The following is a 19,769-nucleotide window of genomic DNA, read 5'->3' on the forward strand; positions in this document are numbered from 1 at the left end:
TTGCCGGCTTCCCATTATTCAGCAACAGGCAGAGTGAAAAAAAAGCATTTTTTCACTACAAAGTTTGCACTCTTTTTATGTGGTGGTGAATGTATCCTATTCTTTCAGATCGTACCTAACTGTAAAGAGTACCCAGACAGTGATACATTTCCGAGAGCCAGACAAAATAGGGTAGCCCAAAAACTCATGATACCCACAGCCATCATCCGAGCTACAGCTTACAATTAATTTTCAGCGTACCAACCCTGCATCACTCCATATAGAAATATGTAAAGAAAAATGGGTATGAAGCAAATCAATGCATTTTTTTAATGCATATATTGATCGGAGTTTAGGAATGCACGTTATTCATATCACGCCATTTTTGATTACCCAGAGTGCCAGGTTATTCTGAGGGAATTTTTCAAACTGTGTTTTTGTGCATACTGACTTACAAGTGGAAAACAAAAATACAGAGAAAGTCAAAAGATAATAACAAATGTCCTGCTGTTCTTTGTTCCCACTTTTCTCACAATAAAAACGGTGGTCTGCATGTGTGGATGTACCTATCATTTGGGACAGGAAAGCCACAGAGAGGAAACTATGTTCTGATAAGATAATCTTTTGCGGTGGAGGTTGCCTTCATATTTGGACCCGTGGCCTGCCTGCACCCAAAGGAAACTACCAGGCCCATACATATCTGAAAACTAGATAGCCAAGCGAGTCCAAGGTGGAGGCCTGCTTGCACCCCACTGCTTTCCTTACCCAGAATGCTCTCCAAACATCAGGTGATGTCACAGAATTTCCTCACAGAGAAAAAAGTTCTGTATGATGTGCAGAAACAACAAAAGTCCTGCCACTCAGCGTTTCTACATTTTTCCCAATAAAAACAGTATCCCACTTTTGCGGGTGGGCCTGTTGCTCAGGAAAGGCAATGCCGCAAAATGCGTTATGGAAGCGTCAAGATTACTGCTATCAATTAAAATCATTCTTGGGATGTGCATGACTGCGACATTCGACCTAAGGATGACCAGCAACAAGAGAAACCTACAAACCAAACCTTTGTTCCATTTTAAATCACTCTCTTCCACTAGCCAGGCGAGAAGTGGAAATCTCCTCAAATGAAAGTAAGGATGAGAAGCGGAGGAACCCCGAACCGGTGACACTTAATCATTGACAACAGCATGAAAAGAGCTCTAAGAAGCTCAAAATCTGTCTAGTATATCCGACCAAGTAGTAAAATATGCAGTCTGCTAATGTCAATACTTATAACTATGTAAATTGGTACTTAGAGAATTTAAATGAACTGGATCTGTGCCTAACACTCGAGAGATAATGAAGTCCTCTCTTAAGCTGTTCTTTCAATATTTTAAGCATTCATTTATATGTATTGCAGAAACTTGTATTTCAGGGATTCATTAAGACCTGCCGAGAGGAAAATAGGATTTACAAAAATATGTGTCCTAAGATTGTAAATTGTTTCTGCCCCACCAATGGCATTAATGAAACAACAGAACTGTCTACAAATCTCAGGCATCATGTCATCTACGGTAAAAGACTATATATAAAAAAAAAAAACTACTTTTCAATACAGCATGTGGAGAGGGGGGTTCAGGTTTTGCGGTGCTGTAATAATCACACGTGTATTCTGATCCAACAGACATTGAAATCTGCCGTCTCTCGACAGGCCCTCCGGGCACCACCTCTAAACCTCTGAAGAGATCGATATAGTGAACTGGCGGTCGTACCTGGGAAGGTCTGTCCTCGAAGAGGCAACATATTGAGTGCTTGTGCTCTTCAGGTGACATCTCGAGACATCTGAACTGGTAATCTGCTACAGACGTACAGGAAGGCATTTTCAGAGTGATTTCTTTAACTATCACCTTATATTTACCTGTTCATTATTTAATTTGTTTTTAAACATCCAAGTGTATTTTTGCAGCTGGCGCCTACAGAAATAACCGATAACAATCCTGTCCTCAGGGCCCATTTGCTTTTGCTGATGAGGGGAGATTGCTGGGAATGAAAGTCTTTTTGACTGTCTGTCTAGCCTGACTGACAGCATCCAATGGATGAGGCCGCCTGATGCCATCAAAGCAAGACAGGGAGCTCGCCAGAGCAGTGGCTCCCTCGACCCTTGTGTTATTGCTCACTGCCTTTGGGGTCCTTCCCATGTAAGCCACTCTGGTCCTTGCGCTCCAGTCTGAATAACTTTACAGACCACTCTTGTGCTGGGAGAGCCACGGCCTTGGATAGCGCTGAGAAATGGAACATGGCTGGCTCTGGATGGAGATATTTTTCGGAGCCTCTGAATCAGAGCAGTCAATTTTGGGCAGAAAACTGGCTTCTCGGATGAGGTAGGGAGAGGTGTGCAGAGGGTGGCATTGAGGTCTCTACCCTAAGCGCCTTGGAAAGAAGTTAATAATTGCTTGTTCTTGAGGGTCTTACAATAATTTTATGTCAGTGCTTAGTTTTTCACTTTTGTATCCAAAGAAGTTGGCTGATAGTAAAATGCAAAGAAAGTTGCAATGCTCAAACTGTTGGCTCATGCTTGCTACAGTAAAGAGGAACTCAAATGACTCATGGAATAGGGAGCCATGTTTAGGAAAGTGCACAGCAGCCCCCTGCTGCAACCTTTGGTGAGAGGACGGCAATGTAATTCCATGGGTTATTTTGTCAGCTGCAGGTCTCGAAGTGCAATCAGTACATTGCACTTTGAAACCAGGCATCAGCAACTCAGCCTTTCATTCCTTCCAGGCTTGTTTCAATGAGTTTGGTACTAAAAATACTTTATATTAAGTTACAATTCAGTTTGTACTATGCACTTTTCTAAATGAGGACTGTGATGTACAATAGAGAGAACGACATTTATAAATCTCACAGTGCCTGGGGTTCTGATGGTTGGTATAAACCAGGCTGTCCATTCTAGGTCTCAAAAGGCCAGGGCCAAAGCCAGATTTTCTGGATAAGCATTAACTGTTCAGATAGCTGCATCTCTTATCTGATTTTTAAGCCTATGGTTCTCTTCCTGTCACCTCAGTGATCTGATGCATCCGAATTAGATTTATGCTTTTATAATAACCATGCAATGAAGATTTATATGTATTGTAAGCAAACATATTGTATGCGTATATCCTGACAATCTGGTCTGAATTTGGCCTTCCTACACCTATGATGGCCCTGGCATGGACTGATCATTGCTAGCTTGAGGGTGTCAACTGGAGTGATTGACAGAGCTTGACCCCACACAGGAAGAGATTCACTAAATGTGCATCACAATCAAAACAAGTAAGGAAGTAGAGTGGAGAGTCTGGGGTGGGATGTTAGAGTGAAAATCTAGAGGAATACTGACAAAAAAAATCTGTTTTCTTCCCCCCGAGCCGAGGGTACACTTAGTCAAAATGCTCCAGAAAGTAATGAAGGGAAAGCCGATGTGCTGACATGCAGGTAAGTGTGAAGCCACCACCCCTGACTGACATCTCTCAACAATCCCCAAAAGATATTAACAACTGTCACTGAGGGCTTGTGAAAGGATGCTGTGAGCGCTCCCCGTGCCAGTTAACATATTAATCCTGGCCTTGAACGTCACCTCTGCGGAAGAGAATCCCGTCCCCTCCACCCTGTGCACCAATGATACTGCAGGACGTAGCGAAGGAAAGGCAACAGCAATGCAAGTGGATATTGTACACAAGTGCGTCTGCTCTGTGTGTGACGCTGACCTTCCCCAGCTTGTCCTTACTGCCGCTGCTGCTGGTGGAACTGAGGGACCTCATTCTCTGCTCCTTCTGCTCCTCCACCTCGGACTTCAGGTGCTCGATGTGCACGAGGTAGGCCTGCTCCTGGGCCTCCCGCGTGCTGAGCTTCAGCTCCAGCGCCTTCTTCTCTTTCTCCAGCAGGTACAGCTGCGCCTTCAGCTCCGCCATCTCCTCCTGTTAAGGAAACAGACAAGAGCCCAGGGAAATGCATCATCTGTCTGCGCGGAGCAAAGGCGACTGTGCTAAATAAAATTACATCTGGCCGCCTGCCAACACTGGCGCTGCAATTTCATTTACAAAAGCATCTTTAATTTGGACAGGAATACAGCAGGCCGCCTCGCAGCATCCCCCCAGATCCTCTAAACAAGATTTATTTGTTTCTGACATGCAGCGCGAGGAACGCTTCAGCAGCAGGTGATCTCACGAGGAACATAGAAGCCATCTTTGTTTTTTTGTCTTTTTTTTTACATTTTAACCATGCTGCAGTAATTCACAAGCCAATTAACAAGTTTGGAAACACAGTTACTGGGAGACCGGAATCCTAGGGGTGCAACACAGCTGGTAAATTCTAACAGTGCGAGTTCTTAACACTGATTTCCTGAGGTTTTGGGGACACTTTCCGAACCATAAAAAGGAGCCACATTGTGCAAAGTGGAGGGCTGTATAAAACACAGGTACTGACTGCAGGAGAAAATAAGCACTGACAAATTTCTGGCTTTGTGTTTACATTAAACATTTTTACACGAAGTTTCATACTCCGGCACACAAAAAAGGTGTGCTCACTACCAGATTTCACAGGCACTTACCATAAGGTTATACCCAGTGGTAATTTACATGTACGCACGGTAAAAGCACGTGAACACAGGTCCAATTAATTCTGCCACCTGGTACAAATTTATTTTATATGTTTTTATTAGCATTTCTGTAAAGTACAATGCTGATCAAATCACTGATACAATCGAAGATGCGGTCATAGACCCCCTATCAAAGAATGTATTGCGAAAGGACAGACCACGTCTTGTGAACAACAATTTAAAAGTGTAGGCTTAGCAGGAGACAACACACATTACTTTAACTGTACATATGATAATGGACCAAAAACTATCTCCTCTCACCCCCACCCCCAGTGCTCGATCATATAATCCAATCAATATAGCTCAGCGGCCCCCTACTTAATCCTGAAGTACCATCCTAATGTTTTTATGTGTGGCCAATCTCCGGTACCCAAGTGGCTGCAAACCCCTTTACCCTATGTACTGCCTATAACATCCGTAGCAGGTTTCCCCTTTGGCCTCCGACAGACCCTCTGTGGGAGGGGGCTCCATTATCAGGAGGGCCAGTCAGGGAGTGTATCGTTGCTCCCCGTGAGATCAAGTCGTCAGCTAATTTCTCAATCCTCCCTCATCTTTCTATTATGCATCTCTGCCTGTCGCGCCCGTTCTATCAAATCACGCTGCCATTCCATTATCAGGGGAGGCTTCGGTCTCAACCATCTGATAGCAATGTGCTTCTAAGCCAAGATCAAGCACACCATCCCAAATCTCCTACTCAGCTTATTTTTCCTCTCAGGCGGCAGACGCAGGAGGCACTGTTTATCATTTGGGTAATCGTTCAGCCTGAAGCCCTACTTAACTGTTTCAACATTTCTACCAGAATTTCGTAACAGGTTAGCAGTGCCACAGCACATGGAAAAGATCTTCTGGCACACTCCTGCAGCATGCACACCCTGGGTCCCTAGCCGGATAAACAGTGTATTCCTACTTGGGAGATAAGTAAGTGATATGAATGACATTGTACTGTATATGCTTAAAGCGTACATTGATGGATACATCACACACTCCCCCATGTATTCGGGCTTATTCGTTATTCATAACAGGGCCATCACTAAAGTGTTGCCAAGCATCCTCAACTTTTAAGGTTGCCACCAGCTTGTCTGCCCGTAGTGCCAGGTTAGGGTGAGTGTAATTATCGTATTTGATCAACCTGGCCAGCATGTGCCCTGCCCTATCTTCTTCCATGTGCAATCTGTGCCTATAGGACAGTCACACATCCTTCCCTAACTGATCCCATAGGGTATATACACACCATTGCACTCTAGCCCATTCCTGTTCGGCATCCTGGTTGGTTGGCAGGGCTGCCTCCAATTCGTCCTATTTCCCTTCCTGAATTGTCAGGCCCTTCTCCAATGATTGATGTATACCTACAGAAGTGGCCATACACACTCCTCTCAACACCATTTTTATCGCATCCCACTGCACTGCTCTATGTAGTGTGCTCTCCCAGTTGTGTGTAGAATAGTTAGTCAAGGCAGTCCACTGTCTCACTTTCATCCACCACAACAGTACAGAAAATATGGGTCTAGCAAGAGAGTAGGTGTGCAGCAGAGTGAGCGATCTGACAAGTATCTAACCAAGTAAGGGGCGTGGTCTGGCCATCCCGCAAGATGGGCGACACTCTGAGGTTCTGCGGGGCAGGAGCATTGATCCTGCCGTAATCCGGGCAAGGGGGCCAACTGGAGTGTCATCCGGAAAGGTAACTGACTACAGAACTGCTGGAAGTGTAGGTGCCTGGGTTCTGATGCCGGCTTGGCAGTGACTGGTGAGATCAGGCCTGATAGGCCTGATGGAGGAGTGGGCCTGGTCGTGTGGCCGCATCCTCCCCTTGTTGGGCCCCCAGGCTGTGGAAGCACGGAGTGGCGGTGGCGGCCCCGGCGGTGGGCCTGCGGCAGGAGGGTCTGGTGGAGGAGTGTTGCGGCCTGGAGTGACCGTGACCGGAGCTCGGGGTCAGACGCATGTGGCATCGGCATCTGCCCAGGAGTAACGAGGAGGCCCGGAGGTGGGGCACCCTGCGTGGCTGGCGTGCAGGGCACTGGGCCGCTGGTTTGGGCTGGCGGCAGTGCCCTCCCTTGTCGTGCTGGCGGCTGCCGGTGGAGCTGCTGAGCACCGCGACCTATGGATGAATTTTGAGGCACGGGATGGATAATCGGCACGCCCCAGAAGCAGAATACCAAGGACTTGGCTGGCACGGATGCGGCAGTGGGATTGTGGTGCCTGGCCTGGGTGCATGGGGCTCAGCCATGCCAGATGCCGCGCGGGGGGACATTCATGGCAGTCGAGGGGTGTTTGGAGGCCCCGGAGAGACTCGGAGATCCGCTGAGCAGGCGATGTGGAAGGCAGTGAATCCTGGGCCCGACCGGAGGGAGAGCTGAGGAGTGAGCGGGCCCGCTTGCGGTGCGCTGGTGGTGGAGCATCGGTGATAGGCACGGTGGACTGTGATACCTAGGGACGGGTGCCCCATCAGCAGGCAGCGCTAGTGAAAGGAGGTGAGATTTGAGGCCACAACGTGCTGAGGTGCCTGGAGGGGTCTGAGTTGGGGACAGGCAACAGCAGTTTCCTCACTGCACCTGACATCGGTTGAGTGGTGGACCAAGTCTCGCCCCTCATGCATGGGACGTTGAATTGGCACCTTGGGGAAAGTGGGCCATAAGCAAGCCAAACTGTCCTTTGAGGGCAAGAGAAAGATCAGCCATACTAGCAAACAGGTGGAAGAGATGGCTGACACGGATCTGCCCCAGGAAGATGAGTCACAGTCGAAGTCCATTAAAGCCATGTTTATGGATATTAAGCAAACCCAGGCAGGCATAGATGCCAAACTAAACCACCTCACAGACCGTATAGATTGCTTGAAGGACAGGGTGAATAATCACGACACCTGCCTAGATCAGGTGGAATCCCGCACCTGGGACCTGGAGGATGGTCAGTGAGGGGAGAGCGAACACCTTCACCGAATGGAGCGGGTGCTGGAATTAATCCGTAATAAGAATGAGGATCTTGAAGCCCGCTCATGCAGGAACAACATTTGCACCCTAGGGGTCCCCGAGTCAACGGATATGGGTCACATGGATGACCACGTGAAAATGATGCTAACTGCACTCTTTCCGGGCGAGCTCTCCCTGGTATTGGTGGTGGAGGGGGCGCATAGGTCGCTTGGCCCGAGGCACTTCCTGGCATGCCGGCACGCCCTATTATCACGCTTGCTCAATTACAGGGACAGAGTCACAGTGTTGCACCCGGCCCATGACTGCAGACCCATTGTTTACAACAACAACAACAACACGCTAAGTATCTTCCTGGACTACACCCCTGGGGTGCAGGCAGCTCACAGGGCATTTATCCCAGGAAAAGCGCACCCAGAGTCAAACGGATGCAAAATACTCCCTTATATACCTGGCTAAGTTGAGAATCCAGCATAAAGGTAAACTGCACTTCGTCACAGACCCAGAACAGGCAGCTAAGTTTGTGAAAACTCTTCCTAAGAAAGTGGACCCGGCCAGCACGCACAAGAATGGAGATGGTGGGAACCATCTTAGTGACAATGACTAAGATACTGCAATATTGTTGATCACATACCAGATCGGCACGGATCCTGAGATTTGAACTGCGCTGCTCTTGGATTGTAATTTGGCAGCTACCGGCCCAAATGGTACCTTATGTTGCTACAGGTCCTGCCCACCCATCCAAAATGGGGTGGGACTTGCCACCATACCAATGCCCCCTGGATGAGTCCAAGTGAATGGTTGTGTTTTGGGGGATGGGGTGGCACATGTCATTGTTTATGGGGGGGGAAGGGTGGTCTGGCCCATTTAGGGGGCCTACAGGGGTGGGAGGCGTAATGTTGGTTAGTAAGTTTGCAGATGCTCCGTTGGATTTTCTCCCCTTTCCCTTCCTGCTCCCTCATTCAACACTGTTAAAAGTTGCACTGATGGGTGATCGCTGCACAGTTGAGTTGGAGGTTGCTATACTATGATACAGGGTAGGTCTGCCACAGTGAGATGTTTGTCATGGAATGTAAGGGAGCTGAATGATGCTCGGAAGATGAGGCTGGTGTTGGCATATTTACAGTGTTATGCAATAGATATATGTGTACTGCAAGAAACTCACCTGGCTACCAATACCAAACACAGGTTGAGAGCTGGCTGGATTGGGGACCCACATGGCCACATACTCGAGCTACAAACGGGTGGTGGCCATAATTTTACAAAAGGGGCTGCAATGGCGCACTAAGCGAGTGCTCAAGGATCTGAACAGTCATTTTGTAATGCTGCAGGCACGCTTCAGGACATGCCCTTTCGTTTAGTGTCGATGTACGGCCCAAATGTGGACGACCCGGAGTTCTTTGTGGAGGTCTGGCGAATGGCGAATTCACTAGGTAACGGGTCCTTGCTCTGGGACGGCAATTTTAAAGTAGTGATGGATCCCGTCGCAGATCGAGATACTCGCGTGCACCCTCAGCACCAGGCAGCTGCAAAGGTCTTGTCTGCTATTATGTCAGAGCATTCAGTTGTAGATTTATGGAGGGCGAAACATGGTACGTGCAGGGAGGGTACATGCATTAGCACAGTCCATAATAGCTGGTCACACATATATAGGTGGCTTGGGACCAGAGATGTAGAACTCTGGACCGAGAAGATTGAGCACCTGCCCGCACTGGTGTCAGATCATTCTCCGGTGCTGCTGGAGTTGCGGGTCCCTAGGGGGACCCAACGGGAGTTTGAATAGCGCTTGCCGAGCTGGGCTAGAGAGATCAAGCCTTCAGGGAGGAGGTCCGGCTGGCTATAATGGAGTACTTCACTATTAATAAGAACTCTGTATCCTCTGCTAGTGCTCTAAGGGAGGCCTTCAAGGCTTTGATTAGGGGGGTCTGCCTTGCCAAGCAACATGGTGTGCTCCGGTCAATCCGCTGCAAGTTGGCGGACTCGGAGACCCAGTTGGTATCGCTGGAAAAGCGTATTTGCAAAGGTATGTATGGTGCTCTTCTGTGTGAAGTGAGGGAAAAGCTGTTGCAGTAAGAGGAAGCAGTGCTGTGCAAGGTTTGCTTTTTGGGGAGAGAAGCTAAGGCGAGGAGGTATGAGGAGGGCGAGAGATATGGTAAGACACTTGCGGCAATGCTGCGCAAACCATGGGCAGGGGATTGTATAGTTGAGCTCAATGATGCAGACAGCATGCGCTGCGTCAGAACGGAAGAAGTTAAGAGAGTGATGACAGACATTTATACCTCTTTATATGCTCAGCCGGCGACTTCGGATCAGCCGGCCTACACAGGGTATTTCAAAGACATTAGTCTGCTTTGGTTGGAGACAATATCTAGACTCCCCATTCTCAGTTGAGGATATCACGCAGGTTATACGTGGCTTGCCCGCGGACAAAGCACCAGGATTGGATGGGCTTACGTTGGCCTTTTATAAAGAATATGCAGATTTGTTAGCGCCACACTTGTTGGAAATGTACGCGGAGGCATTGGAGGAAAGGATTCTCTCACCCTCGCTTCATGAAGCCCTTATTGTTACTATATTGAAACCTGGCAAAGACCCTTGCCTATGTGATTCATTCAGACCGCTGTCGCTCATAAATGTTGACAATAAGATCCTAGCGAAGTAGATTGCAGCCCGACTACAGCCACTGCTCTCGACCATGGTTCTCCCTGACCAATCTGGCTTTGTGCCTGTTCGTTCAACCATATACAACCTCTGTACATTTTCTGAGGCTGCCCGGACGGTGGATCCAAAAGACTGAGCTGCAGCAGTATTCCTTGATGCCTTGAAGGCCTTTGATTTCCTCACATGGCCCTATATTTTCGACTTACTGGCCAGGTTGAGGATGAGTCCTAGGCTTATCCAATTAATGCGCTTGCTTTACACGAACCCAACAGCTAGACTGAGAATTAATGGGACTATGACTGGCCCCCTCACGGTGGCCAGAGGCACTAGGCAGGGGTGCCCTCTTTCCCCGCTGCTGTTTGCGGTGGAGATGGAGCCACTGGTGGCACGTCTGAGGCAACATCATAACCGGGGGCTTGCATTCCGGCAGCGTCCAATTCTGGTGTTCTTGTATGAGGATGATGTCACTTTGTATGTACGAGATCCACAGGCTCATTAAGAAACTATCGTGGAGGAGTTTGTGCACTTTGGTAATCTTTCGGGTATGACAAACTGTGCCAAGTCAGTGGTTTATCCCTTGTCGGAAGTTACAGTCCAATATCAATCAGACTACCCCCTGAGCTGGGCGTCTGCACCAGTTCGTTACTTGGGTATCTGGCTCAGTAGAGAGGTGAAAGAGTAATGAACGTAAAACTATGGAAGGGCCATTGCATGGCTGGAGGATAAAGTCACGGCCTGGCGCTCCCTGCCACTCTAACTGACTGGCCGCATAGCAATAACTAAGATGGTAATCTTGCCCATATTTTTCTACTTGTTTGTTAATACTCCCCTCACCCTCACAGCTAGCTTTCTAAAATGACTCAGATCGCTACTTATAACACTTTTCTGGGAGGGTAAACAGTCAAGAATCTCATGGGAAATGCTAGCTCAACCCCTTGAGATGGGTGGTCTGGTGGCCCCGGACCCGGAATTATATAATAATTGTCCCCAGGCACATTTTGCACATTTCTGGATTCATACCATTAGATATTTGCTGCACCTGGCTCCGGAACATGATTCCATATGGCCACGCTGACTCCCGGATGCTATTTATTGCCCGCCAAGGCTGCGAGGGGTGAGCATAGACACGGTCACATGCACAGCATGGGCATGGCGGGGGCTTTTTCTCTGGACCGGGCTGCAGAGATGTATGTGCCTTCGATGCCGGTGCTGGAACTTCTGAGTCCATAGTTGTCGGCCAAGGGGGTGGGAGTGGGGAAGGAGAGGGGAGGAGATCCACATGCAGCTCTGCAACATGAGGTTGGGTGATAATGCTGTACGCATATGCAATATCTTTCCCCCAATTACAGACTGCTCTTAATCCATTTTAAATTGTTGAATTGCATATACTATTCGCCGAAGTGCCTTTGGAGGATGGGTGTTCGAGTGGATGCAAGTTGCATTAGATGTTCGGCGCCGGATGTGGATTTCCTGCACTCGGCGTGGAGCTGCAGTGGGTTGAGGGGTTACTGGAATGAGGTGTTGAGCACAAAAGAGGAAAGGACTCGCACGAGGGCACCATGCACCCCCAAATTTGCTCTCTTACGGTATGTAAGATCAGCCTGAGTTCAGGAAGTTAGTGGGATTACTACTGGTGCTGGCTATGTGCTGGGGAAGGAGGCAGGCGCCCTGCAGGATGGATTGGTTGAGAGATGCAGCATACTGTCAGGAGCAACTGACGATCTACTGGGAAATGATGCTGTCTGGCTCCCATCCAGTTGATGTGTGGGCTCCTCTCCAGACATACCTTATGAATCTAACTTAATCCTGTGATTTTGCTGTCGATGCAGAGTGGCACAGCCCTGCCACGCTGGATTTTCCCTCAGAAATGGACTAGCAGTTCACCTCTTGACAGAGGTTGCTGGCAATGCGTATTCCCCGCCCCCCCCCCCACCAACCTCCCCCTCCTCATCCCTTTCCCTCTTCCTGTTTTTTCCTATATAGGATGGCCTATCGGGGATGAGTTGATAGATTAATCCCCTTTCATCGCCCTGTGCTATTTGGAGAACTGTTGCTAAAGTGCCCAGGTTGTGGGCCAGATCGGATGTAAAATGTAATTTGAAGCACAGGGTGTCCTGCCACAGGGTTGGTGATATGTATCTTGACTATGTATATTGGTCATGTGTTGTAGTTTACTTCGTAAAAACGTAATTAAAAAAAAGTATCTAACCAAGTCGGCCGTGTCAGTCACTCTTGGCGCCGCATCCGCCTGTATCAGGAAGTAGTCCAGCCTACTATGCATACCAGTCACCAGAGTATAACATTAGTATGAATGTGTCCGTGGTTGTTGGATCTGTCAGGAATCCACCAGCCCCATACTTGTCTTCACCTGAGTGAGGGCGTCTGCCATATTTGGCTTGGTGCCCTACCTAGGGGGGTCCTATCTAGATCTCTGTGAAGAACATAATATTGCTAACCAGAACAATATCAGTTGGCATACAGCCCTGAGCTGCTGTCAACACTGCCCCACAATTATAAGCACATTCCATATTTGGTGGATAGGCATTAAAGAGGCACATTTCGTGGGCATCTAGGGTCCCAAGCAGAACTTCATACCTCCCCTCCAGTTCCACTCACTCATACGTTTTCCAGAACAGGGTCCCTGAGGAAAGCCACACAAGGACCCCCTGCGCGAATCCAGAATAGGAAGTGGCATACGCTTAACTTCTCAATTTTTCTAAGCTGCCAATGAAAGGTCCCCATAAGTGTGTTTCTTGCAAAAATGCGATCAAAATGCCATATCTGGTGCAAATGTTATATGCACTGGGGGTGTAGGTGCTATTATTTGTACCCAATTGTAAACAAACCAGTTAGTGTTGAGCACAAAGATGTAGTGTGTTTGTGTGAGATCATGATTATGCACGCAATGTTGTTCACTAGTGGTATTCAGTGGGTTGTGTGCGCAAGCCAGAAGATGATCAGGCTTGTTGATATCTGTGCAGAGAAAAAGTTTCTATTTATCATTATCCCAAAGCTCTTCAAAGGCATAAGTGCTATAACACAAAATGATGAGCTCCCCTTGCAGAATGTGAGTCTGCCATGTCTAAAGATATTCATTAGTCTTGGGCTCCTTGGGGGCCATCTGAAGGGTTGAGGGTCCCCTGTGCTATGAACTGCATCATGCACAGTCGAACAGAAGGGTGGGAGACATGAGGTGAGATGTCCTGAGGATGTTGACTACAACAATTTAGAACAATGGGAATTGTATAATCTCAAATTCAAGGAGCAACATGTTTTAGCACTCTACAGAACAAAATAATACCACCTGCTGTTGTTCCTTAATTATATGTAGTGATTTTAAATTCACTAATTGTATACTGCCAGGGCCAGGCTGCCATGTGATTATCCCGACATCGTATACGTTTAGAAGAGGAAGCAAGGAAAGTCTGCTTGATCACAGTGCTATTATTGTCGAGCCATGATGTTTGATGAAGGATTTGCATGGAGACAAGAGAATGGAATATCATCCAGGTCCACGGATTGCATTCTTTACATGTAACCATTTCCATACCTCTCTAGAGGTCACCTCAGTGACACTACACTGGCTGCAGTCTGTACCAATATCTGCTCTTTCAGATGGACCGACTTGACAAGACTCTTCTTCTCCAGAAAAATATTAGCATTTTACCAGAATTGGGGGAATAATACCTGAGTAACTAATACTGGAGACTATTTCTCTCTTAGGCCCTGAGTACGGGTTGCACAGTATGGGCAGAGTGGTAACTCTGCACCAGTAAACACTAGTATTGTGATGTAAGACCCTTCCAGTAACATGCAATCGCAAGTTAATCCCTGCGGAAAGGCCAATAACTGTGCAACCAGTGCGGTATTCCACATGGCACTTCCTGCTCCAAGGGAATTAACGTTAACCTTCAAATTTGTCACCTGTTGTCAGCAGGTGGTAAATGTGGACAGGAGGGCTCGACTAGGGTAGGGGGAATTGCATGACAGGGTGGGCAAAGGAAGGTGAGGACATTGCTTGGCAGGGAGAGGCAGGAACAACTTTAGGCATGGGAGAACTGGGCCCAGGGAGCCAATCTTCAGAGGGGCAAAAAGAACTGTTTGCATAAAGGTCCTACAAACAACAACCCCATCTACCTTGGCTTCCGTGATTCCATTCAAGGAGCTTCTCATAGTATTTAACGTGCTGCACTCGCTGTTTTTAGCACATCATCAGCCCCCTGCTTTGCCTTCCCATCCACCTCTCAAACTCTGCCACCACGCATCAATGACTCTTCCCCCCCAAACAACTTGGAACCAGCCTGGCAGAGCCAAGTTAAATCACGAGAGCTGAGGGCAAAGGCATTGTAAGGCTAGTGCAAAGTGGGCGCTGGCTCAGGGCCCCCAGATAGAGCCAGCTGTGTTCTGCAGAGAGCCTTGGTCTGATGACCTTGAATAATTCTTAAACAGATTGTTTTAAATAACGTTTACCTTTAATCTTTTTTAATCTGGGTTGTTTGTGGAAGCCTATAAAAGACATTTTGCAGAGAAATGTTTATGTTTTTCAACACCACATGACCTCATGTAAAAAATGTGCGGGGTTAAAATGATTATTTGTAATAACATTCGTATTATAATATTGAAAACACACATCGCTGTCCCTAAATATTATATGTAAACACATTTAGAATTTGGACAAGTCTGTCTGTGAACGGGCCAGGATTTATACAGGGTTTCTTTTAAAACCTAGAGATATGTCGGCTGGCTTTGTGTCCACGGCCTTTGAAGGCGGACATTTTACTGGGCAGCCTAAATTCTTAGTGCCAAGGTGACTGCCCCAGTATTCTTTGCTTCTCATAGACTGAAGGCTGGAATAGGATGAACAGAGGCAAAAGCGAAGCTGGCAATGGTGCCTTAAGCTGTAGATACTGAGGGAAAACAACAAGTGTGTTAGGAGGGAGGACGGCGGAGGTTTCAAAGCAGCACTTGAGAAGAATAATAAGACCACCATCTTGACTAGGTGCATGCCAAGTCCCAGCGCTGAGGACAGCGCACATTGTACGATATGGGGGTTAGTTATCAAAAATAGTAACAAGGCCGTTGTTGTGTTTGGAACCTGGTGTGTGGAATGCGGGGCTCGTGGGAGAATGACGGGAGGTTGGAATGTTGGGGGAATGACGAGGCGGACGGAGTGAAGAGTTGAGAAGACGGCGGTTGGGGCGGATGTCAGCACTCTTTTGAGGTGGCTCTGTATCGTGAAGAAATAAACGCATAGTGAACACATTCATCGTGTGGAAAATTCTTCGTTTGATCATAACATATTTTGGCGACGAGTGGTACTTGAAGAGCCACCTCGGAACTCACTTTCGGATTTTCTGCCATTTTCGGGCTGGACACTTCACCATCTGTTAGCGTTTCTTCTCCCATTAAGGTGAGATATGTGCTGACGCAGCGACCGTCCTGGTGTCTATATTTTCAGAAATTGGTATGTGCGGCCCCCAACTGAACGCAGCCTGCGCGCGAGTTGAGACCTCAGAAATTGGTTGTGCGGCCCCCAACTGAATACAGACTGCGCGCGAGTCGAGATCTCAGTCTGTTCAGCGCTGGAATTGCCTCACGTCTCAGTACTTCACGAGCAAGGTGTGCGTGTGCACAATATCTCTGTTGGAGATTTTCCGGATGAGTCTGTTCAAGCGCGTTACATAGTAACCTGGTTAACGAGGGTATTTGTGTGAAACACACTTTTAAGTGACTACTCCTCTGCGCCTGTACGTGTTTGTTATCTTTGATACCAATTTTTGGTTGGCAGCAAGTTTTATCATTCTCCAATCCAGGCAATTTTTAGGATATTTTTGTACTGAACGCTATGCAATCTGTGGCTGCCCCCCCTCCATTTCTTGACACACCTGGTGAACCACCGGTGTCTTGGCCTCAATGGTTTGATGCGTTTGAAACTTATTTAGGAGCTATTGGAGCATCACGTTTTAGACCAGAGAGGAAAAAAATTCTATTACTACACTCATTGGGTTTTGAAGGACGAGAGACTTTGAAACACCTTCCGGATGTCGAAGTGGTGGATGGAGAGGAACTGGACGAATATCAAGAGACAGTAAAAAATCTTATTTTGAGATTTGATAAACTGCCGAGTATTGTAGTATTACGCCACAAATTTTTTAAGAGAGTTCAGCTACAGAGTGAATCAATTGATGAGTTTGTCAGCGCTCTCCGTAAATTGTGTGCACAATGTCAATTTGGTACATTTTGTGATCAGTTGATAAGAGACCAGCTCATAGGGAATTGTTTTGATAAACACATCCAACAAAGACTTCTTACCATGGGTGATCCGTTGCTTGATGATGTAATTAAGCAAGCAAAGAGTATTGAACTGGCTCAAGCCTCTCTTAAGGAACTTTCGGCTCAACGCAAGGAAGAAGAGAAACCTTGTATCAATGTTGTTTCTTCTCGAAAGGATCTTGGGACCAGCAATAATCAATTTTTCAAACGTAGCAATATATGTTTTAGATGTGGGAATTTTCCACATCCAAAAGACTCTAAAGGTTGTCCTGCCAAGAATGTGGTGTGTCACAAATGTGGCAGGACAGGACATTTCGCTAGGGTGTGTCAGAATCCTGGAAATAAGAATGCTAAAATCAGCAGTGTGTGTGATGACAAAGAAATGTCTGTTCAATGTTTGGAGAATGAATTTCGTGACATGATTGTGGTAGTCACAGATGAACAAGTGCTTTCGGGAGATTCGGAGGAGTGTGTGGATCCGTATGTGGATATTCGTGTGGGGGGTAAAACACTCCATCTTCTGGTGGATTCTGGGGCACGCATCACAATGATAACCTCAGACCTGTTTAAGAAAACGTGGGGTACTAGGAAGTTGTTTCCTCCTGACAGAGCACCAGTTTCCTATGAGGGAAGGAAGATTGAGTTGGAGGGTTTCATCGATGATGTGTTGGAGTTTAAGGGGCGCAAAATTTGTGGAAAGGTATATGTGGCGGTCAAGGGTCTTAATATTTTAGGTTGGTTCCACCAAGGTCTTTTTGGTATGGTACTGAGACCAGGTACTTCGGAACAGGTGATGGTAGTTAAAGATCATAGTGATTTTGATTTATAGACTCTTCATAAGATGTTCCCTTGTGTTTTTGAGAAAAAATTAGGGTGTATCAAAGGTTTTAAACATAGTATCAAAATCAAATGTGACGCTATACCCATTAAGCACAAATTAAGAGCAGTACCTTTCAGTTTGAGGGATGACCTGAAGTCAGAAATAGAGAAATTACAAGTGTCAGGTGTAATTGAGCCGATTGAGTCTAGCTTATGGTTATCTCCCATTGTCGTCGCACGCAAACGCAATGGCGAGATGCGTTTGTGTGTTGATTTGAGGAGTCTCAACAAAGAGATTTGGGTCAACTCCTTTCCGCTACCCAGAATCAATGATTTGCTTGAGAAATTGAATGGGGCAGTATGGTTTTCTAAAATTGATTTAGCGTCGGCTTATCACCAAGTTGTCCTTGATGAAGATTCCAGACATCTCACGGCCTTTAACACACCTTTTGGTACTTTTCAATTTCGTAGGATGCCGTTTGGTCTGGCCTCGGCAGCTGCAGTTTTCCAGCGTATCATGTCACATCTCCTTAGAGATATTGACGGGGTCCTGGTATTTCAGGACGATGTGTTGATTTTTGCCAAACAGCTATTTGAACATGACACTGTGCTTAAGTCTGTTTTACGGATTTTTGAGGAGAATGGGGTGGTGGTTAAAGAGGACAAGTGTGAATTTTGGAAAAAAGAGATTGAATTTTTGGGACATGTGGTTTCTGCGGAAGGGGTGAAGCCGAGACCTGGGTTGGTGGATGCTATTCGAGAGTGTCCTCAGCCAAAGAACAAGGACGAGCTTCGCTCTTTTGTTGGGTTGTGCGAATTTTATTCTAGGTTTATTCCTAATTACGCTTCCAAAATGAAATCTTTATCCAATATGTTGAAGGAAAGGGTTGAATTTATGTGGGATGCGGGGTGTCAGGACACGTTTGATTTGGTAAAATCTGAAATGATTAAGGCTAAGGCATTACGTCCATATGATCCAGCATTGAGGTGTAAAATAATGGTTGACGCTAGTAAGTACGGTTTGGGTGCTGTCCTTGTGCAGGACACTGAATGTGGTGAAGCTATCATCAGTTATGCATCTAGAGTATTGAGAGAAGCTGAGTTGAACTACTCGGTAATAGAGAAAGAGTTATTGGCTTGTGTGTGGGCGAGTGAAAAGTTTAGGAGTTATATATGGGGCAGAAGGTTTGTCATTGTGACAGATCATAAACCTCTAATTTATATTATTAGTGGAGATAAAACCAACTATACTACACCACGCATCGCCCGCCTAACTACTAAATTGTTACAATATGATGTGGAGGTCAAATTTTTGCCCGGGAAATTCAATGTGAGAGCGGATTTTCTATCTAGGTTTCCTGTAACGACTTTTGATGATTTTGACTCTGAAGATGATAGAGAGGATTGTTTTGTTGCCACTGTGGATCTTCCAGCGTCCAAAGCCTTTAGCAAAGCTGATTGGGAAGAGGCTTTTCGGAAGGATCCAGTGTTGGTCCAAGTTAGAGAATTTGTCGTCAATGGTTGGCCGAGAGAAAATAATGTTGCTTTACCACTACAACCATTTTGTAAAGTTGCGAGTGAAATCTCAATAGAAGATCAGATTCTTTTGAGGGGTGAGAGGTGTATTCCTCCCTATGACATACGTTCGGGTCTGATAGAGTTGGCACATGAAGGACACTTTGGAGCGACTATGACCAAGAGGAGATTGAGGGAAAGTTATTGGTGGCCTTCCATGGATAAAGAGGTGGATGCTGTGGTCAAAAGGTGTGTGGTATGCAATTCTGCGGAAAAGGGTCTGAAAGTACGTACGCCACCTTTGCATCCCATTGAAGTGCCAGAAAGACCGTGGTCTAAGGTGGGAATAGACATGGTTGGGCCGTTTAATTTTCTTCCCCACAACTTACGATATGCTTTTGTTCTTATGGATTATCACAGTAGATGGCCTGAAGTTCGCTTTTGTGCTGTACCTTCAACGTCCAATGCTGTTTTGTTTCTTAAAGAAGTGTTTATGCGTGAGGGATTTCCAGAAACTATTATCTCAGACAATGGGGTACAGTTCGTGAGTTCTGAGATGGAAGATTTCTTAAGACAATCTGGTATTATACATTTGAAGAGTTATGACGTTGCTAAGGCTGTGAGCACTATGTTGTGGGTATATCGTTCAACACCTCATTCATTGACTAATATCTCACCGTTTGAGGCACTAAGAGGTCGAAAACCTAATACTGTCCTGTTCCTGTCGTGGTTAGCGAGTAATTTGAAAAACAAAACATCCAGTGGAGGTATGAGTGTGGTTGAGTGGGAAAATGTGAGGTCAGGACAAGAGCGCATGAAAAGAAGATTTGATACTATTAAAGCCACCAAATTGTGTATGGTTAATCCTGGAGACTGGGTGCGTATAAAGAAAAGTGTAACTGTTAAAAAAGGTGATGTTTGTTTCAGTAATCCAGTCAGAGTGAGAAAAGTTTATGGGAATGCAGTTATGGTTGGTGATGGTTGTTGGTGGA

General features: G+C 46.6%; 1 protein-coding gene across 2 annotated transcripts in view; it reads right to left on the reverse strand.

Moving 5' to 3' along the window:
- The window catches only part of MCC (MCC regulator of WNT signaling pathway), a 1,218,505-nt gene that overhangs the window by 118,644 nt on the left and 1,080,092 nt on the right, over positions 1–19,769 (reverse strand). For both annotated transcript variants that reach the window (XM_069226494.1, XM_069226495.1), the window contains one exon: positions 3,699–3,908. In XM_069226494.1, coding sequence (XP_069082595.1) covers positions 3,699–3,908 — 210 coding nt within the window. The remainder of the gene's footprint in view (positions 1–3,698; positions 3,909–19,769) is intronic.

The sequence above is a fragment of the Pleurodeles waltl genome, chromosome 1_1 (genome assembly GCF_031143425.1).
Source record: "Pleurodeles waltl isolate 20211129_DDA chromosome 1_1, aPleWal1.hap1.20221129, whole genome shotgun sequence".
NCBI classification, from domain to species: Eukaryota; Metazoa; Chordata; class Amphibia; order Caudata; family Salamandridae; genus Pleurodeles; species Pleurodeles waltl.